Source organism: Protomyctophum parallelum (assembly GCF_964188405.1).
Source record: "Protomyctophum parallelum genome assembly, chromosome: 12".
Taxonomy (NCBI): Eukaryota; Metazoa; Chordata; class Actinopteri; order Myctophiformes; family Myctophidae; genus Protomyctophum; species Protomyctophum parallelum.
The window spans coordinates 19,076,276-19,095,745 of record NC_139712.1 but is presented as its reverse complement, the minus strand read 5'-3'; the positions used below and the strand labels follow the sequence as shown (position 1 = coordinate 19,095,745).

Here is a 19,470-nt window from a genome sequence, read left to right as displayed (position 1 = left end):
CAATCCTTCATATGAACCGTGTTTGGGGTCACCCAACACCAGAACCATCCCAGCATCGTGTCAGGAGCGAAAGGCAGGGGACCGGAGGAGGAAGGGTGGATAATAACACCGGAGGAGGAGAGGGGCCGGTTTGGACGGGTTTCTCAGGGTGGTGGTGGTGGGGGGGGGGGGGGGGGGTGGTCAAGGCTGCGTTTCGGTGTCCAGTTGTTCAGCGGAGGTGGAGCCGGTGACGGCTGGCGGCTGGGCCAGCGTGGTAAACCAGGAGGACATGGCAGACTTGGCGCTGGTCAGAGCCCCGCCCACCGACTGACCTGTGAGCGGTAAGGAGGGAGACGAGACAACGTCTAAAAGAGGTAATGGGAGCACTGAGAAAACATCAGGATTTAAACAGTTCTTCCATTTTGTGAAAGAAAAACTACTAAATAACATCATGTCTATAAACCAAATTACTGGCGAGATCTACAAATAAAGAGGGATTGAGGCCAGTGAAAAAATATCTATAAAGTCACCACATGTCGCATTGCAACGTGTTGTGAGCTTGTAAATCAGCTATTTTCACCATTTCGGTGTGCAAAACCTGCCCGAAACTATGTGCTTAAGACCTCTCATCCACACGCACGGGCCGGGTTTACGGCCAGACAAAAAAAAAAACATTTTCTCTGAAAATGATTGATCACGATGCATGTGCTGGGCTAATTTCTGACTTCGGGATGCATCGCAGTTACAGAGAGATCAGACTTACTAGCGCGATGTAGAAATGAAGATTTTGCTTCCCGGTTTTTGGGGGGGAAAGGAACAGCGGGCGTTTTCAGAATTAAATCTCCCTGATCTGCTTGGCACACTAGCACACAGAAGTGTTAAATTCAGCGATTTCACTTAATTATTTTTTTGTAATCCTCCCTACTATAGTGTGCTGACCATATAAGGAATTCCTCCCTGTCCCCAGTTAACCCCTGGGGGTTTTTGGCTAGGTAGCCCAGCCTTCATCCAACCAGGATAGAGAGGGGCATTCTGCCAATCATGATCGAGCGGGGGCGGGCCTTGGTGTGTGTGCTGTTGGCCTGTCGCGTGTCTCCCCACTGTAGTGCGTGCATGTGCACATCTTGTTACCGGGGCGGACCGGGGGGTTTCCCAAATCACCCAAATCACAGAATACTCCTTTAAACGATGCCTAAGACAGACGCTGTTCGATGCTTACCGACCGCCTTCCCGGTCTGAACCATGCTACGACTGGTGGTCATCATGGCGTTGCCCAGCTTCTTTCCTCGCTCGCTGTTCTGCACAGAGCTTTAAAAAACAAACAAACAAACAAAACAGAATGACGTCACTGCTTCGAGGGACATTATCGCGATTTACAACATTATACTTCCAGGCATTAGCAGTCGTAACCAAAGACTGAAAAATGCCTCCCTGCTTGGCACTCAGCATCAAGGGTTGGATTGGGAGTAATTACTCCCTGTGACATACTAGCGTCATGTCCAGGGGGTGTACTTGTACATCACGCTACAGAAACAGGAGATAGGCTGACTGCCCCTATGGGCCTCATAGCTCGGCAAGGCTACTTACTTTTCTAGATGTCTCTAAGACCACTAGCAGATGTTTGAACAAACCTCAAGGACCACCCCACCACCACCCCACAACAAATACACTCCATTTAGTATAAAAGAAGGTATAGCACAGTCATTCCTTTTTTATGTACTTATTTTTTTATTGTTATTAATGATCTTAAAGTGCATAAAAGTCAATCTTACAACAGTTGAGAGCTTGTTCAACTACTGTAAGTATAAATCAGGACCACACAAACTCTGGCTGCTGGACTGCTGGGACCTTTTATATCCATCCTAGGAAATAGACAATACGTATACTTTTGCTGAAAGGAGCTGCAACAAGTTCTTGTATTTACAGATCAGCTTACAGAACGGAAAGGGTAGCCGCTATAGGGGATTACATTACAGCTTCATACAGCCGAGCTGAGGAGATAATTTATGAGAGTGACAGTAGAGATTATTTACGAGGGACAGTTTGTTCCTCGTAAAGAGCAGGAGGGGAGACACGGAGACGATGCTGATCCTGACTTGATCTCACGCATTAAATCAACTACATCAGCGGACATCAATGTCCTTGTTTATTATCGGGGCTGGATGTGTCAACCCCACCTTCAGTGTCTAAAACATCCTGTCTGTCTAGTGTCTAACGGACGGACGGATATGAGACAGCCAGATGGCACGCACAGAGAGACCTGTCAGTCAGAGCTGCTCTGTTGTTGTTGTTGTGCCCCTGCTGTTGGCAGCGCCGCCACCCTATTTCCACTGACCGCTGCCAACCTGCTCTGGCTTATAATAATGGACCCATGATTGTTCATCTGAAAATAACATTGGATAAAATTGGCCGTAGCCCGGCAGCGCTGAATGGGATTCCTTTATGACTGCGGATCGGAATGTGTTGTTCTGGGTGGGAGGTCGGGTCGGGGCTCTGGGCAATCTGGGCCTCTGTGCAAATGTGTAGGTGGCCATACCTATTTCCAGTGTTCCAGTTCATACATACTTTTTCATGTCAAGGACCCCCAAATTGACACTAATTAGCCACCCGCGGACCCATATGCCAGGGACCCCATAAGAGAAGATTTATTTTTATATCTCGATTTTCAACCAGTTTAATTTCAACAATCCTCAGTTTGACATGCATTCGTCTACGGACCCCTATTTAATAGCATTTCTATCTCTGGGACCACCAATTTATATTGTAAAATCAATGCTAATTTAACTCAATTACAAATGGAACCAAATGGACCCGTTATGGTTCCATTTGTACACTCTGAGTTACAGACCCATAAGGGTCCATTTGTTTCCAAACTATCATTTAGCTGGGTCCCCCCTGGAACCCCCTCAAGTACCCCTGGGGGTACCCGGACCCCACTTTGGGAACCACTGCTATAGACCCTGTACTGCAGGGTTCCCCAATTAGCAGCCCGCGGGGGGGAGTCCCAGATAATGGCATTAAATTGGGGTCAGTAGCCTCTGCATGTCAAACTAGGGGTCCTTTTCAAATGGGGTCTTGCCCTGAACATTAATTTCAGTGCCAACTCGGCCCCCAGCCTGGTACCGTAGTCAAAATATGGCCCTTGAGGAAAATTAATTGGGGAACCCTGCTGTACTGTGTGCTGTTGTTGTGCAAGGGGTTGCATGCATGGCAACCCTCCGGTGTGGTTAGGGCCTTAGAATGCATTTTATGAGAGAACAAAAAAACAACATATTAAATAAAAGAAACCTATGAATTCTTCTTCAACTGCTCCTCAAGGTGCTTTACAACCACGCTTAACCAAACCTCTTAGCTCGAGCCTCTTTAATGTCTCCCCGAGACCCAAAACAGTGAAAATGGCCGATCTACAAGATCACGTGCAACTGTAGATCGCAACTGGGGACAGTCAACAATTCGAAGAACAACATTCAGACCATTCTGTTAACAACACTGTTTTTTGCATCGCTACGCTCCATGTCAATCAACACCAAGACCCGCCCACTCGCCCTCAACAACAACAAGCCCAGTTGGCTGCTCAACTGGTGAAAGTGTTACTCTCCTGCCCTGCTTGCATCTCTCTGATAAACACTATTCACTTGGAATAGAGGTCATATTCAGCCTCATATAAAACAGCCTTCCCATGTATGTGTGTGTGTGTGTGTGTGTGTGTGTGTGTGTGTGTGCGCTGTGTGTGTGTGCATGCATGCGAGAATGGGAGGGAGGATCTTTAACAACGCTCAGTCTGTTTGTTTGTTTACGAAGGTGTTACGATACAGTTCACCAAGGCCGTGTTACAAAATAGCGGAGAGGAAACATGAGATGCTGCAAGTGTCTCCGCGAAGCTTGTCCTACCGCGCGCACGCACGCACGCACACACACACACACACACACACACACACACACACAAACACACACACACACACACATACACACACATAATACATCCATAATACATCCATCCATATATAACACTGTCGTGTTATATATGGATGTGCGAGGATGTATTATTCAGAATTGGTGTAAAAAATATAGTGGGTCAAAATAATTGATCAACAGTTCCACACTGATAACTGAAAAGGGACTGAAATGGGTCTCTCTGGCACATTCCATGGATGCAGCCACTCTAGGAGGGGGTTGCTTATCTGATCCGGCTGTGAGAATGGGGTTTATAACTTCCACAGGCAGGCCGGGTCTCAACTTAATAACAGGACGTTGTAGGAATAGGAATAGTAGGTAGGAAGAAGGAGCCATAATCTGGTTCTTTAATTCCTTTCAATGATAAATGTGTTCTAAGTAACCAATATTATACTGGGTTAGTAAAGCCTAGATAATAAATATAAACAGTAAATCTAGACAGTTTGATCTAGATAAGCAGCAGTTCACATGACAGGAAGTGATGGGAGCTGTTGCAAAGGCTGTCTCAAGTGAGGCAAGCAGGATGGCCATTGGCTAAAGACAGGGGCAGAAATACTGTCCCTGTCGATCTGATTGGTTGCAGAAGCAACCCACTGCTTTAGATAGACTGTTTGGTCCAGAGTTGAATTAGATTCACCAGACCACTGTGACAGAAGCAGCAGATGGCCAGTGGTAATTATAATGATATGATTTGTGCATTATATCATAACTATGTTTTAATGTGTAATATGATAATTAGATTGTAACCAAGTGCTATTGTGTTTCTTTTCTCCAATCAATAATCTTGAATGGTAGATTTAAAACCACATACTTGCCACATACCTGGTTAGTGGGTGGAACACCACACAAACGTGGAACCACACACACACACACACACATTACAAAGTGAGCATAGTGGAACCACACAAAGTGGAATAACATAAATATGTTTCAATATAACTACACTTCTCCAAATGAAAGCAGGGTTAGGTGATAGACTTTAAGGGCGTGCTAAGTCACAAATCCAGGGTAGTATTATCAGTCTGTGTGGGGAAGTTTGAACAAACGTGTGAATGTTGTTATTATGTGTTTTATGTTTAATAATGAATTAATAAAAACCCTATAAAAAGCATGTAATTCGTAAAATAAGGAAATTATTGAAGCAAGAAACAAACCAATGTGCGTGTTAAACCTAGCTAGATCTGCTTGCATTCTGGGGAATTCGGATCCCGGCAAATCTCACCGAAAACCGAACACACACACACACACACACACACACACACACACACACACACACACACACACACTGCCTGAGAGCCAGGCAGGCACCACTGTTAAGAACACAAGCGATGTCCTACCGCGTGCATGCACACACACACACACACACACACACACACACACACACACACACACACACACACACACACACACACACACACACACACACACACACACACACACACACACACACACAGCCGTCTTGAGTGACAGGCTGAGCCTGAGAGCCAGGCAGGCACCACTGTTAAGAACACAAGCGATGCGTTTCTTTTTTATTATATATATTTTTGATCCCACAATTTTGTAACCCATTTTTCACCCCTGTGTCAATTATCTAATGTAATCCTGGGCTCTACACACCCTCCACCAACCGAGTCCCCATACTGTATATGGGGGACATGGGGAGAGCAACGGACTTGAACTCATGCTTCCTTCATGCCTGAGTGTCCAAGTTGCTCCTTTACACCTGACAGGGGGACTTTCCCTGGTTGGACGTAGCGTGTGGAAGGAACACGTTATTCCAACGAGTTCCTTTCCCCTCCATCAGGCGCCCCGGCTGGCCAGGGGGAGGCAGTATAGAGACCAGTTCCTTTCCCCTCCATCAGGCACCCCGGCTGGCCAGGGGGAAGGGAGTTTAGAGACCAGGATTACGGCAACCCCGCCTCGGGTATGGGCACTGATGACGCGGAGGAGGAAACACGCCGCCAGCACCCACTTCGTATTTTAACGTGAGGCCCTCGTATGAATGACATTACACAAACGATCCGTTTTTAACATAACAGTAGAGTTGTTCAGGCATTAATAATGCGAAATAATGGAAACGCCAAAGTGATTTCCTGGTATGAGAAGAAGCATTGGAACTTGGGAAGTGCCATTATTTATTACACAAGCTCGTTCGTATTTTAATGCCATTTAACTCTTGCATTGATTGGACCCCAATGGAACTCTTACACAAACGTTGATCAATAATAACACTCTTGAGAGAGTAAAATGAAACCAAATGATATAATTTATATATAATATTTAATTTATTTAATTTATATAATTTAATTATATTTATAATTTGGTTTCATTTCACGCTCTCAAGAGTTATAGATCTATATAAAGGGTCCATTTGGTTACAAACTCTCCAAACCCTATGAAGTAACATCTCTATTCTGTTGGCTCTCAGCCTGTCACTCAAGACGGCCGTGGGCCTGGCTTTAAGTACAAAGGCCACGCCTCCTTGTTCTTTCGCCGTCAAGCGGGACGGACGGGATCCCCTTTCAGCTGTACTTCCTGGAATGAAACCAGAGGCACCCCCCCCCCCCCCCCCCCACACACACACACACACACACACACACACACACACACACACACACACACACAACACCGAAGAAGACAGCTCTGCTTTTGAGAATGAAGCTCCAAAATTAATGGCTTCCACTGATATGAGACACCTGCCTAGTGCGTACTACACCCCATGCATGCACACTCAAGCGTTTTTTAAATTGCTGTATATACATCGTCAGAACAAAACATTCTGTGGGTCTTGTGAGATTAATAGAAACGCTCCAAAACGCTGGCAAGAGCTGCAATAAACAGGCTGTGTAGAAACTCTGTCTGTGATACTCGGGTGGGAGGATCACTGCCCAGATATCAATAAACAGGCTGTGTAGAAACTCTGACTGTGATACTCGGGAGGATCACTGCCCATATATCAATAAACAGGCTGTGTAGAAATTCTGTCTGTGATACTCGGAGGAGGATCACTGCCCAGATATCAATAAACAGGCTGTGTAGAAACTCTGTCTGTGATACTCGGAGGAGGATCACTGCCCAGATATCAATAAACAGGCTGTGTAGAAACTCTGTCTGTGATACTCGGAGGAGGATCACTGCCCAGATATCAATAAACAGGCTGTGTAGAAACTCTGTCTGTGATACTCGGAGGAGGATCACTGCCCAGATATCAATAAACAGGCTGTGTAGAAACTCTGTCTGTGATACTCGGAGGAGGATCACTGCCCAGATATCAATAAACAGGCTGTGTAGAAACTCTGTCTGTGATACTCGGAGGAGGATCACTGCCCAGATATCAATAAACAGGCTGTGTAGAAACTCTGTCTGTGATACTCGGGTGGGAGGATCACTGCCCAGATATCAATAAACAGGCTGTGTAGAAACTCTGTCTGTGATACTCGGAGGAGGATCACTGCCCAGATATCCGTCAAAACACTTTTCTAATATTGCAATAGGATTTAATTGAATGTATTTTGTAATATGAAAAATGCAGCCTTGTCTTTTTGCTTTTTGTCTTCTTTTTTTTCAGTATAGTCTTTCTTGTCTGTTTTTTCTTCAATAGAAATTAAGTGAAAAAGAAATGTCCACGGGCATGACACCAGGCAAATTCTGATTTAGTTTAGTCATGGTCTATTGAATAAAATGTAATTTCGTTTTTAGTCACATGATTTTAGTAACCTAATACTGTACCCGTTTTGTTGAATTATTACTACGGGTCTGGTCTGTCTGTCAATCTGTCTAAGTAATGTTTTAAATCACCACCAGAGGGCAGCATTGGACTTGTTTTGGTGGGTAACTTCTTTGTCTTTGGGTCATGAGAAGAGATAGTTCTGTAAAGCATTGGTTCCCAACCTTTTTATACTGTAGTACCACCTCAGAAACTATTTGGTTCTCCAAGTACCACCATAATAACTGATGTTAAAATACCCTTTGTTCCATTCCTAGAAGCCAATAATGCTGCTGCTCTGACAAAACTCTGTCTAATCACTAATCAGCACAACTGATATTTCTAATGTGACGGCTAGGTGTGCTGTCGTTCTCATTTCAGCACAGCTGGAGAGCCTATTTGAACAAATTGCTTGGTCAGAAGAACTACCTAATGGGACTTATCGAGGGTAGCTACTGGGACGTAAGTCGGGACTTGATCACTCCCGGCTGGGTCACCTGAGTGAGGGGTATGATGTTGCGAGACCCGAAACCCAGATGACCTTGGGATACATCACTGAGGATACGTCCCAGGTGCATCCATTTATGTATGTATTTTGTTATAGTTCTTCTATTTATAGTGACTCATAGGAATAGACTAAGTGACAACCAGGAATAGTCTGGTGACCACCGGAGAGACGGGTGGCAGCCGGAAATTAGACGGCACCCGGGAGCAGTATGGGTTAGCGCCCCAGCCTGTGTCTTCCGTGAGGAAGGAGCCCAACAAACCCACGGTGAAGCCTTTAGGAGGGCCATGCAAGCCTCAAGCGGAGCCGGCGGCACCACCAAGGGCAAGGTGGAGCCTGCGGAACCGTTGCGGCTTGAGAACCCACCATTCCTGAATAAAGTGCCTGGTGCTGGGAGTCTGGTGCAACGCACAGGGCCTGACCTGGTGAGAGCAGGAGTGGACCTGGTGAGACGTAGGAGGGGCCCAGACAGGTGTCAACCCACAGAGCCTAGTCCTTCCATGTGCCAGAATGGTACCTCCCAGTCCCGGCAGAGTAGTTCAGGAGCAATGGATTGTGTGGCCCTGGTTTTTCCCTAATGGGACTTATCGAGGGTAGCTACTGGGACGTAAGTCGGGACTTGATCACTCCCGGCTGGGTCACCTGAGTGAGGGGTATGATGTTGCGAGACCCTAAACCCCGATGACCTTGGGATACATCACTGAGGATACGTCCCAGGTGCATCCATTTATGTATGTATTTTGTTATATACCTGTAGTAAATATTTCATTCCACTTTTGTCTTCCCCCCCCCCCTTTTTTAGGTGACTCCTCTGAGTACCAAGAGAGGGGGCTCAAGTACCACCAGTGGTTGGGAACCTCTGTGTTAAAGCAGTGGTTCTAAAATGGTTTCATTTCAAGGACCCCCAGATTCGTATCAAACCCTCATAATAACTCTGGGAGTTATTGGGGTCGTACAGACCTCTAAGATTCCATTTGTTTCCTGATTCCTATGAATCCTTTAGCTCGGGAGCTCCTGGAGCCCTCTCAAGGACCCCTGGGGGTCCCCACTTTGTGAAGCACTGCCCTAAAGCAGTGGTTCCATTTGTACACTCTCAGAGTTAAATTAGCAATGATTTTACGATATAAATTGGGGGTCCCAGAGATAGAAATGCTATTAAATGGGGGACCGTAGCCTAATGCATGTCAAACTGTGGGTCCTTGAAATTAAACAGGTTGAAAATCGAGACATACAGATCTTCTCTTATTGGGGGTCCCCAGGCATGTCTTTTCAAATGGGGGTCCGTGGGCTAATTATTGTAAATTTGGGGGTCCTTGACATGAAAAAGTTTGGGAACCACTGCCCTAAAGAACCCATTTTGACTTCTTACCCACTACATTTTGTGTACATGACGTGCATTTCTGTACTCCCAGTGAAGAACATTGAGAATTATATTCTTTGCTTCCGAACCCGAAGAACAAAATCAACAAATAGTTTGAGTTGACTGTTGAAAAATGATACTCACTGTGAGAGTCTTAATTTCACATCAGCAACTCCATACTGGCCCTGGAACGGATGTCTGCAAGAGACCAGATCAAACAATTAATCTATCAAACAGATTCAGCAAATAGTAAAAGGACAAAAAGCTAAAATTGTGAAAATAGCTGACCTACAAGCTCACAAAGTGTCACAATGTGACGTATAGTGAGCTTGAGATCAGCTATCTTTCCACTATACTTGAAATAGGGCTTATTCATATTTCATCAATGCACTTTTTCCCTTCCTGGAAATATAGAGGATTCAAAAGTTCAATATTTGTCTTTGAAATGTAGTGGAGAAGGAAAATATATATATTATTCTGTTTCTATCGGTGGAGCACAATTTACAATTTAGGCATTTAGCAGACGCTCTTAATCCAGAGCGACGTACAATAAGCAACAAAACAAAAAGCATGGCAATACATCACATACATAAAAAGTATCATGAAACATGCGTAAACTAGGGCGTAACAGTGGAATATCTATATAATGAAACTATACATATAAACTATACATGATACTATACATATATACTATAAAGTGCTATGACTACGAAAATTGCAAGTCTGTATAAAATGCTACATAAAGTTCTATCTAAGGGGCTATGGTAAGTGCTACGGGCCATGATGGAGTCTGAAGAGGTGGGTTTTCAGACTACGGCGGAACATTGGGAGTGAGGCACCTACCCTGGTGTGATTGATCTGAACCTACCCTGGTGTGATTGATCTGAACCTACCCTGGTGTGATTGATCTGAACCTACCCTGGGGCCTGTTTCAACTTTCACGAAACTTGGATTAGAGATTAAGCCGAGATTTAACACATATCCTGGCTTAATATATCCTGGATCAGCGATTAACCGGTTTCATGAAAGCTGGTTAATCTTGCCAGATTAATTTAACCAGTTAACCTGGATATGTTGAGGCTTGATTCGGTTTCATGAAAGTGATGCTACATTAGTTACCATGGAAACTAATGCTTTGGACTTAGCCTGCTCCGGACCAGGCTAACAGCCAGGTTTAACCTAATCCTGATGTCTTTACTGTTCATTAAACGCCCAATGCATTCTCAATGGCAATAGCACAAACTTTGGCATGCTACTAGTCCTACTAGTGGAGGGCCAAAAGCCCCAAAAGTTGACTATACCCCTCCCCGAGGTATAACAAAACGGGACATAGTTTTTTCATATCTTTAGGATGTCCCCTTCATGAAATGGATTGTCCCGAGATTTACTTTTACTGCAAAAGGTTTGAAATTGATCCATGAAGTTACTCAGCACATAGGCAATAAAAAACGCCTATCTGAAAGAGATAGTTCCAAGAAAATTCTCTGTCATTTTTTACCTGCTGTTTGTTTTTACATCATACTTGCACAAATTGTCTACAGGTAGTGTGCCTACATCCCAGAACAATCAGAATGCCAATATTTTGTTCTATTGTGAATCAGCAGCCTTTTATATAAGGCCTTAAATAGGCGGAAAAAGCTAAAAGTTAACTTTACTGAGCAACATTCACTTGGAATTTTGGTCCTACTATTTATCAACAAAATGTGACTTTGTTTTTTCATATCTTTAAGATGTCCTCTTCATGAAATGGATGGTCAGACGTTTTACGTTTACCGGTACTGCAAAAGTCATTAAATCCATACATGAAGTGATCCCCACTGCAAAAAACACCTACCCTGAAAGTGGGTCAATTCCAATGACACAGGCCAAGTTATTGTGAAACATACTAGTTGGATATTTCTGAATTGAAATGGCACAAGGGACCCCCACAAAAAGACCACCCCAAAATGGTGCCCTTTTATGGGGTTTGGGCACCTTCCCCCTCAGTGCTCTCTGCCCCTAAAGCAACCAGGATGCCAATATTTGGTTCTATTGTGAATAAGCAACCTTTTATATACTGCCACCCTTAGATCTATATGGAGCTGACCTGTTCTGACATTCTATATGTTGATCTGACCTCATCAGTACATAATTCATTCCATATGTTGATCTTACCCCCCATGCCAAAGCGCCAGCGCTCACCCAGCAGTCACCCAGGTGGATGTGTGCATGCCACCTCGCCCTTTATGACGCGGTCGCTTCTCACCCTCAGGCGTGGAAATAGCTATAGTCTCATGTAATACTGCTCCTACTCTTCTATCAGGGGTACCTCAAAAGTCATGAAATGTATCCAAGAGATTTGCAAATACAAATGCAGAAAAGTCAAGTTAATACTTTGGATTTACATATTTGCACATATTGTCTACAGGTAGGACCCCAAGATATGTAAAAATAGGCTCCAAGGCCCCTTTTACAGTTTTCTTTTCAAGACTTCTAAATGTTCTAATCCTGATCTATTACTGTAAAATGCCTATACAAACTTAATAACAGGAAATATATTTTGATGCCATGTTTTTAGTTTACCCACTTCATGTAGAATCTAAGGATGTTTCTCAGGTAGACCTATGCCTCAAAACAGCTGGAATTACAAAATATTGTTCTATAACTCTTCTATGGTAGCATTGTATAGGGAACTGACTGACTGCGGCCAAATTGGTTTCCATAAACTGCTGATGGATGATTATTCATTAAGAATGGCACAAAGCTGTGAATTCTACAGCATTAAACCATACTGCATTTAGGCTATATGGACATATAGCTATAGAATACAATATCAATAATGTATCATTCTGATGCTTTGAGGTGTAGAGATATTAGGCCTACCTGAGAATAATAGATTCTATCACTGAGGATATGTCCCAGGTGCATCCATGCGATGTATTTTTTGTTATAGTTTTCTATTTACAGTGACTCAGCCATAGGAATAGACTATGTGACAACCAGGTATAGTCTGGTGACCACCGGAGAGACGGGTGACAGCTGGAATGTAGACGGCACCCGGGTGAGCAGTATGGGTTAGCGCCCCAGCCTGTGTCCTCCGTGAGGAGGAAGCCCAACAACCCTCTGTGAGGCCTTTAGGAGGGCCATGCAAGCAGCAAGCGGAGCCGCAGCACCATTTCCCTGCGGAACCATTGCCCACCACTACTGAATGAACTGTCTGGTGCTGGGACTCTGGTGCAACGCACAGGTCCTGGGCCTGGTGAGAGCAGGAGTGGACCTGGTGAGACGTAGGAGGGGCCCGGACAGGAGACAACCCACAGAGCCTAGTCCTTCCATGCACCAGCCCAGCCCTGGCAGAGTAGTTCTGGAGTAGTTCCAACGGATTGAGGGTAGCTACTGGGACGTAAGTCGGGACTTGATCACCCCGGCTGGGTCGCCTGAGTGAGGGGTCAGGGGTATGATGTTGGAAGACCCGAAACCCCGTTGACCTCAGGATACATCACTGAGGATACATCCCAGGTGCATCCATGTGATGTAATTTTAGTTATATGAATATGAAGTGGCTGGGTAAAAAGTAAAAACATATTGTCTCCACCAGGCCGAAAGGCATGGCAGAGACTATGATTTGCACCCTGTCTGTCCGTCCGCTGAGATTGACTTCCAGCCCACAATAACCTGTAATTGGTCTGGTGGAGACATGTACTCTGAGCCTATGATTCTAACCCAGAGAGCCTATGAATCCCTGCTGATTCACAATTCAAGCCTATTTTAACATAATGTTCTGGTTGCTTTGGGGTGTAGGGTAGACGCTACAGTCTACAGACACCTGTAGACACTGGGGACACTGTATGCACTTTTTTTTGGTGCAGAAAGTTAATTGAAGAATTGCATGACTTTTGCAGTCAAATTAAATAGTTGATGGTTGATACTGTATAGTTAGATGCTTTTGGCTATTTCTGCCTCTAATAAGGCCTTATATTAAAGCCCACTGATTCACTATAGAACCAAATATTGGCATTTAGGTTGCTTTAGGATGTACCTGACTAGACCATTGCAAGCATGACATAAAAACAACCATGCAGCAGGTAGAAAATGACAGAGGACTTTCTTGGATCTCCCTCTTTCAGGATAGGCGTTTTTTCATTATGTGGTGAGTCACTTCATGGATTAATTTCATGACTTTTGCAGTAAAAGTAAAACTTGGGACAATCCATTTAATGAAGGGGACATCCTAAAGAAATGAAAAAAATCACACACGTGTGACCTGAGTGGTGCAATTCCCCCCCCCCCCCCCCCCCCTCTCTCTCTCTCACTCTCTCTCATTAGAGACACTACCCCTCTCACTGTTTCTGGCGCCCCCTACTGCTATTATTAGTCAGCTGGTTGTAGGAGTGGTTGCACCACTAAAAAAACGATGTCCCATTTAGTTCTACCCCTGATAAAGAGTAGGACAAGTGAATGTTGCTCAGAAAAGCTATTTCCGCCTATTTAATATCTTATATAAAAGGCTGCTGATTCGCAATAGAACCAAATATTGGCATTCTGATTGTTCTGGGATGTAGGCACACTACCTGTAGATCATCTGTGCAAGTATGATGTAAAATCAATCAGCAGGTAGAAAATGACAGAGGATTAACTTGGAACTCACTCTTTTAGGATAGGCATTTTTTTGTGGTGAGTCACTTCATGGATTAATTTCATGACTTTTGCAGTAAAAGTAAAATCACTGACCATCCATTTCATGAAGAGGACAAGTCAAAATTATGAAAAACACTGTCAGGCTTTGTACTACCCCTTATAGAAGATATCACCAGGATTACAAGGGAGCATTCCTCAGAAATGTAAAAAAAGGATTTTCTTGGAAGTCCATCTTTCAGAGTGTGGTGAGTAACTTCATGGATCAATTTCATGACCTTTGCAGTAAAAGTAAATCTCGGGACAATTCATTTCATGAAGGGGACATCCTAAAGATATGAAAAAACTATGTCCCGTTTTGTTCTACCTCGGGGAGGGGTACCTCGAAAACTAAGCCTCTTTTTGAGGGTTTGGCCCTCCACTGTACATACTTACACCTAGAAACCCCATTCAAAACCTATTGAGGTTCATTTTATGGTGGACATGTTTGCCTGAAAAGGAATCTTTGAAATGTTTCATAGTTTTAGAAATATAGTGCTTTCAAATTTAAGACATTTATAGGCAGATAGTGGCATGTCAAAAAATCACTTTCACCTAGAAACTCCATTCACACTTTGTAAAATTCAGTTTACTGTGGAGACAGATGCTGGAACTTTTTACTTTGAAATGTTTTGTAGTTTCTGAGTTATTTAACTTAAGCAGTCAAACTGATCACAAACCAATGATGTTTTCCAGACTTATTCAATTATTATGGGTTTATGTTGCATTAAAGGACTAATTTAAGCACTATATAAAATCAAATAACCAAAATATATAGGCTGCACAACATCATGACAGCTTGTGAGCTTGTAGATCAGCTGCTTTTGGTGAATGTTCCCCAGAATAGGTTTGATGTCGTGCAAGTGCACGGTTAAGAAGAATTATTATATTATATTATATTATATATATTTTTTGTAAAAGTGAAAACCACTAAATATTACCATTACTCATTGTTTTACAACATATTATTATTACCATTGTAACGTTTCACCCACTATTGAACCCATGACCCACAGTTCACCAGTCTGGCCCCTGTCTGGACAACAACCCCCTTCCCCAAAGGTAACTCCCTCAGAGGAGGGAGTTATGGCCAAATATCACAATGCGACAATATCATTATGCTTACAATATTAAGAATTCTGTTTTAAGTTAATAGTAGTGGTAAAATGTAAACTATATTTTTGGGGTAGTTAATCATTCAGTCTATCCACTATTGAGAGTATGTTCTCTCTTTAATTACAGCAGCAGTATTTATTTTAGAAGCTTAAGTCCTTGTATCAGTAGGTCTTGAATAGATTAGTAAAGATACTGAGATATACAAAAGGGGGCAGTAATGCAACTATTAAGGATGCAAACTGCCATAATACCGCATGAAGAAGAAGAATCAGTAAATCTGTGTTCTACAGAATGGGTCTAGAGACAAAAAGTCAGGCTATCTATTCAGCCAGGCTTGCTGATCCCGGCTCGCCAAATCCGCCAATTCTGAGCCTCGCTTGGCTTTAGTGGAACGGAATAAACCAGGCTGTAAAGACCAGGATTGAAAAAGCCTGGTTTTGGCCTAAATCCTGGATTAGTTAATCCAAGTTTCGTGAAACAGGCCCCTGGTGTGATTGATCTGAACCTACCCTGGTGTGATTGATCTGAACCTACCCTGGTGTGATTTCCGCCAGCGCGGGGTGCTTGTTGCTGAACCACACGCGGTAGTTGTGAGAAATCTTCCACGCGGTGACAAACGGAACGCCGTAATCAGCCAGCAGCCTCTCGTTATCTGGAACAGGAGATGCATGGAAGGAAGCAGAGGGTCAAGCCACGGTTATTGATTACCACGCAGTGGAACTCACTACGATCTTAGTTGATCACGTGTGTGTCTGTGTGTGTGTATGTGTGTGTGTGTGTGTGTGTGTGTGTGTGTGTGTGTGCGTGTGTGTGCGTGTGTGTAACGTGTCGTTTGTAGCTTTTTAGTTTTAGTTTTAGTTTATTCGCACAATAAAAACAGTACAAAAAGGTAACATCAATAAAAGAGAAGTGTGTGCAGGTGAGAAAAGAAACCCAGGGAGGGCTTATATGTGGTTCTCACCAAAGTTAATATACAATTTAACAAATAGTAATATACAAATAGTAAGACAAAGTAATCAAACATAGGTATGGAAAATAACAAAAACAACAAGAAATACATTATTTACACTTGTGGAGTGTGTGTGTTTGTGTGTGTGTGTGTGTGTGCATCTGTATGTGAGTCCGAGTACCGGTATATTCAAAGATTTGGGCCACATTTTCACGATTATTCAAAAATAGCAGACCTACAAGCTCGTAGCTATGAGCTTGTAGGTCTGCTATTTTTCAACAGCTAAAGTACAACATAATGCTTAAAACACCAAAAGGGGTTCCCGCCCAGAATGGGTTAAAGCAAGTAATGCATACAGTACCTTCTTGCAGGGCAGAGGACAGCAGCGTCTGCAGGTAGAGCGTGAACTGCGCTCTGATCCACTCGTCTCCGCCCTCCCAGCCCGTGCCGTCTAGAAACACGTCCTCACGGTTCTCTGTGACGTGCTTGACCAGGTAGTCGGCGAAGCGCAGGTCAGCCGTGGTCAGAGCGAGGAGCCTGCGCAGCTCAGGGTCCTGGATCTGGATGCGACCTTCCTCCACCTGCAGGGGAGAAAAAGGTAAATGGTGCATTTATATAGCGCCTTTATCCAAGGCGCTTTACATAGATTGTGCATTACATTCACCCATTCACACACACATTCACACACCGATGGCGGTGGAAACCATGCAAGGCACCAACCAGCACATCAGGAGCAATTAGGGGTTCAGTGTCTTGCTCAAGGACACTTCGACACTAACTCTGGGTGAGCCCAGGTTCGAACTGGCAACCTTGCGGTTACCATCCAGCCACACTACCTGAGCCACCGCCGCCCACACAGGAAAACGCATGCACACACACACACACACACACACACACACACACACAAGTTTGAGAACCACTCATATAGAAACATAAGCTTTTCTGACAACTGTTAGAAGATATGTGTAGAATCGGCCTCAGGTCTTAATGGGCTAAGAGACAATCTAATCATCTACAAACACACTTTGCACTTAATTTACACATACTGTACGTACAGTACAACACAATCTCATATTGTTTGCATGAATGTGTTGAGGAGACACAGATGCATTTACAAGCAATTTGCGACCAAATTCGTAGGGCTCATATTTGATACAGCAAATCAGGCCCATTGTATGAAGAGCATATAGTCAGTGTGCTCGCTGCGGTGCACACACACACACACACACAGACACACACACACACACACACACAGGAGTCTTACGTCAACAATGGCGTCGCTCAGATGCCTCTGTTGCCGGAAGAGGATATTGGTGGCCCCAGCGACAAAGCCGCGCACCGCCACATCGGACAGCAGGTGGTGCTGTTGCAGCGCCATGTAGGGTAGGCACAGATAACCCTGGAGGAACAAGAGGGCAAAGGTCACCTTCCTTCCATCAGAAGTGTATTTACTAAAGACGTGCTGCACTTGAGCTTTAGGCACTTTTACTTTACTTGAGCATTTCTAGTTTTAAATATACCCCTACTTTACTACATGTTGAATCAAATGTAGTACTTTTACTTTGGTACATTTTCATGTAAATGTGTATTCAAATTTTGAATACAGGACTTTTACTAAATAAACAGAGTATGTTTATATTATGGAATAAGAATAATATCTAAAATGTATATAGAGCTTTTCTAAGTACCCAAAGAAGCAAGTACAATTTTGAGGTAATTGTACTTTACTTGAGGAAACCATGCAAGGCACCAACCAGCACATCAGGAGCAATTAGGGGTTCAGTGTCTTGCTCAAGGACACTTCGACACTAGCTCTGGGGGAGCCCGGGTTCAAACTGGCAACCTTGCAGTTACCATCCAGCCACTCTACCCCTGAGCCACCGCCGCCCCAAACTGTAAAACATCATTGGCTTTTTTTTATTATCAACGCGAATGTAGAATAAACGAAAACACGTCGTACACCAGATTTAGACTTTGTTGCGCACGGTCGGGAATACAGCCGACCTACAAGCTCACACAACACGCTGCAGAGTGACACGTTGTGAGCTTGTAGATCAGCGCCGTAGATAACTCTGGCTGGTAAAGGAGAGAACGGACAGATTACAGTTACTGTTTGCTTTGGAGATGTTTGCCTTGTCATATTAGCTATGTGTACATTATTATAAAGTCTTAACAATATCCAAAACAAATGTGTCAATAATGGAAGAGGATGAGGATCTAGAGGGAAATGAAAGCAGAGGATTATATTAATCTGAGGGAGGTTTGGGTTATTGTTGTTGTAGTTGCCTTGACTGTGTGCAATGTACTGTACAGATTGTGAACATATATTAAAACTGGCATCCCTATTTTGGTCATGAACTTTCCAAAATTGTTCAATTTCAGAATTAAAATAAAATACTGGCTCAAACAAGATCTAGTATAAAATGTGGCGCATTGCAATGCCCTTTGAGCTTGTTGTAGATCACATCACCCTGACGGGTACAGGCTGGAGGTTAGACATACTATTGGTCCGACTGTCATTAGACAAGACGACCTACCTCAAACCCTAACCGCAAGGTAAATGGTAAATGATGCATTTATATAGTGCCTTTATCCAAGGCGCTTTACATAGATTGTGCATTACATTCACACATTCACACACACATTCATACACTGATGGTGGTGGAAACCATGCAAGGCACCAACCAGCACATCAGGAGCAATTAGGGGTTCAGTGTCTTGCTCAAGGACACTTCGACACCAACTCTGGGGAGCCCGGGTTCAAACTGGCGACCTTGCGGTTACTATCCAGCCCCTGAGCCACCGCCGCCCCAAGCACGGGAGCAGCGCATGTTCGACTGCATGTACGGCCGTTGTTTCCGCTTGTCGGTCCGTTGGTGCGTCTAATCTGCGTGTGCATCCCACCACCCTGAGCTGCTCTCCCCTGGGGAGCATTACCTTGGTGAAGATGGCGAGGGGCAGGCCATACTTGTCCTCCTCCAACCCTGACACCAGACCCTGGGCGAGCCCGCCCGCCGACTGGGGCTGCACCGTGATGGGGACGCTCTGCTCGCCGCCGTCAAACGGGTCCGGGTGCTCGACACCCTCCTCCCTCCTCTCGGGCGACTCTTTGGCCCCGGGGGCCTCCGAGTCCAGGACGCTGGGGTCCAGCGTCTCCCAGTCGCTCTCCGAGGACTCCGGGGAGCCACGGGACGGGGGCTTGAGGTGGTGGCTGTTGTTCTCCCCCATGGTGGGTGCTGTGAGTGAGG

At 44.3% G+C, this 19,470-nt stretch overlaps 1 protein-coding gene across 2 annotated transcripts in view; it reads right to left on the bottom strand.

Annotated features, from left to right (window-relative positions):
• Positions 1-19,470, bottom strand: part of avl9 (AVL9 homolog (S. cerevisiase)) — a 41,662-nt gene continuing 22,192 nt past the window's right edge. For both annotated transcript variants that reach the window (XM_083778193.1, XM_083778194.1), the window contains 7 exons: positions 19,160-19,458; positions 17,487-17,621; positions 16,584-16,803; positions 15,808-15,925; positions 9,649-9,702; positions 1,199-1,287; positions 1-311 (listed from right to left, as the gene is read on the bottom strand). In XM_083778193.1, coding sequence (XP_083634319.1) covers positions 181-311; positions 1,199-1,287; positions 9,649-9,702; positions 15,808-15,925; positions 16,584-16,803; positions 17,487-17,621; positions 19,160-19,458 — 1,046 coding nt within the window. In that variant the 3' untranslated portion in view covers positions 1-180. The remainder of the gene's footprint in view (positions 312-1,198; positions 1,288-9,648; positions 9,703-15,807; positions 15,926-16,583; positions 16,804-17,486; positions 17,622-19,159; positions 19,459-19,470) is intronic.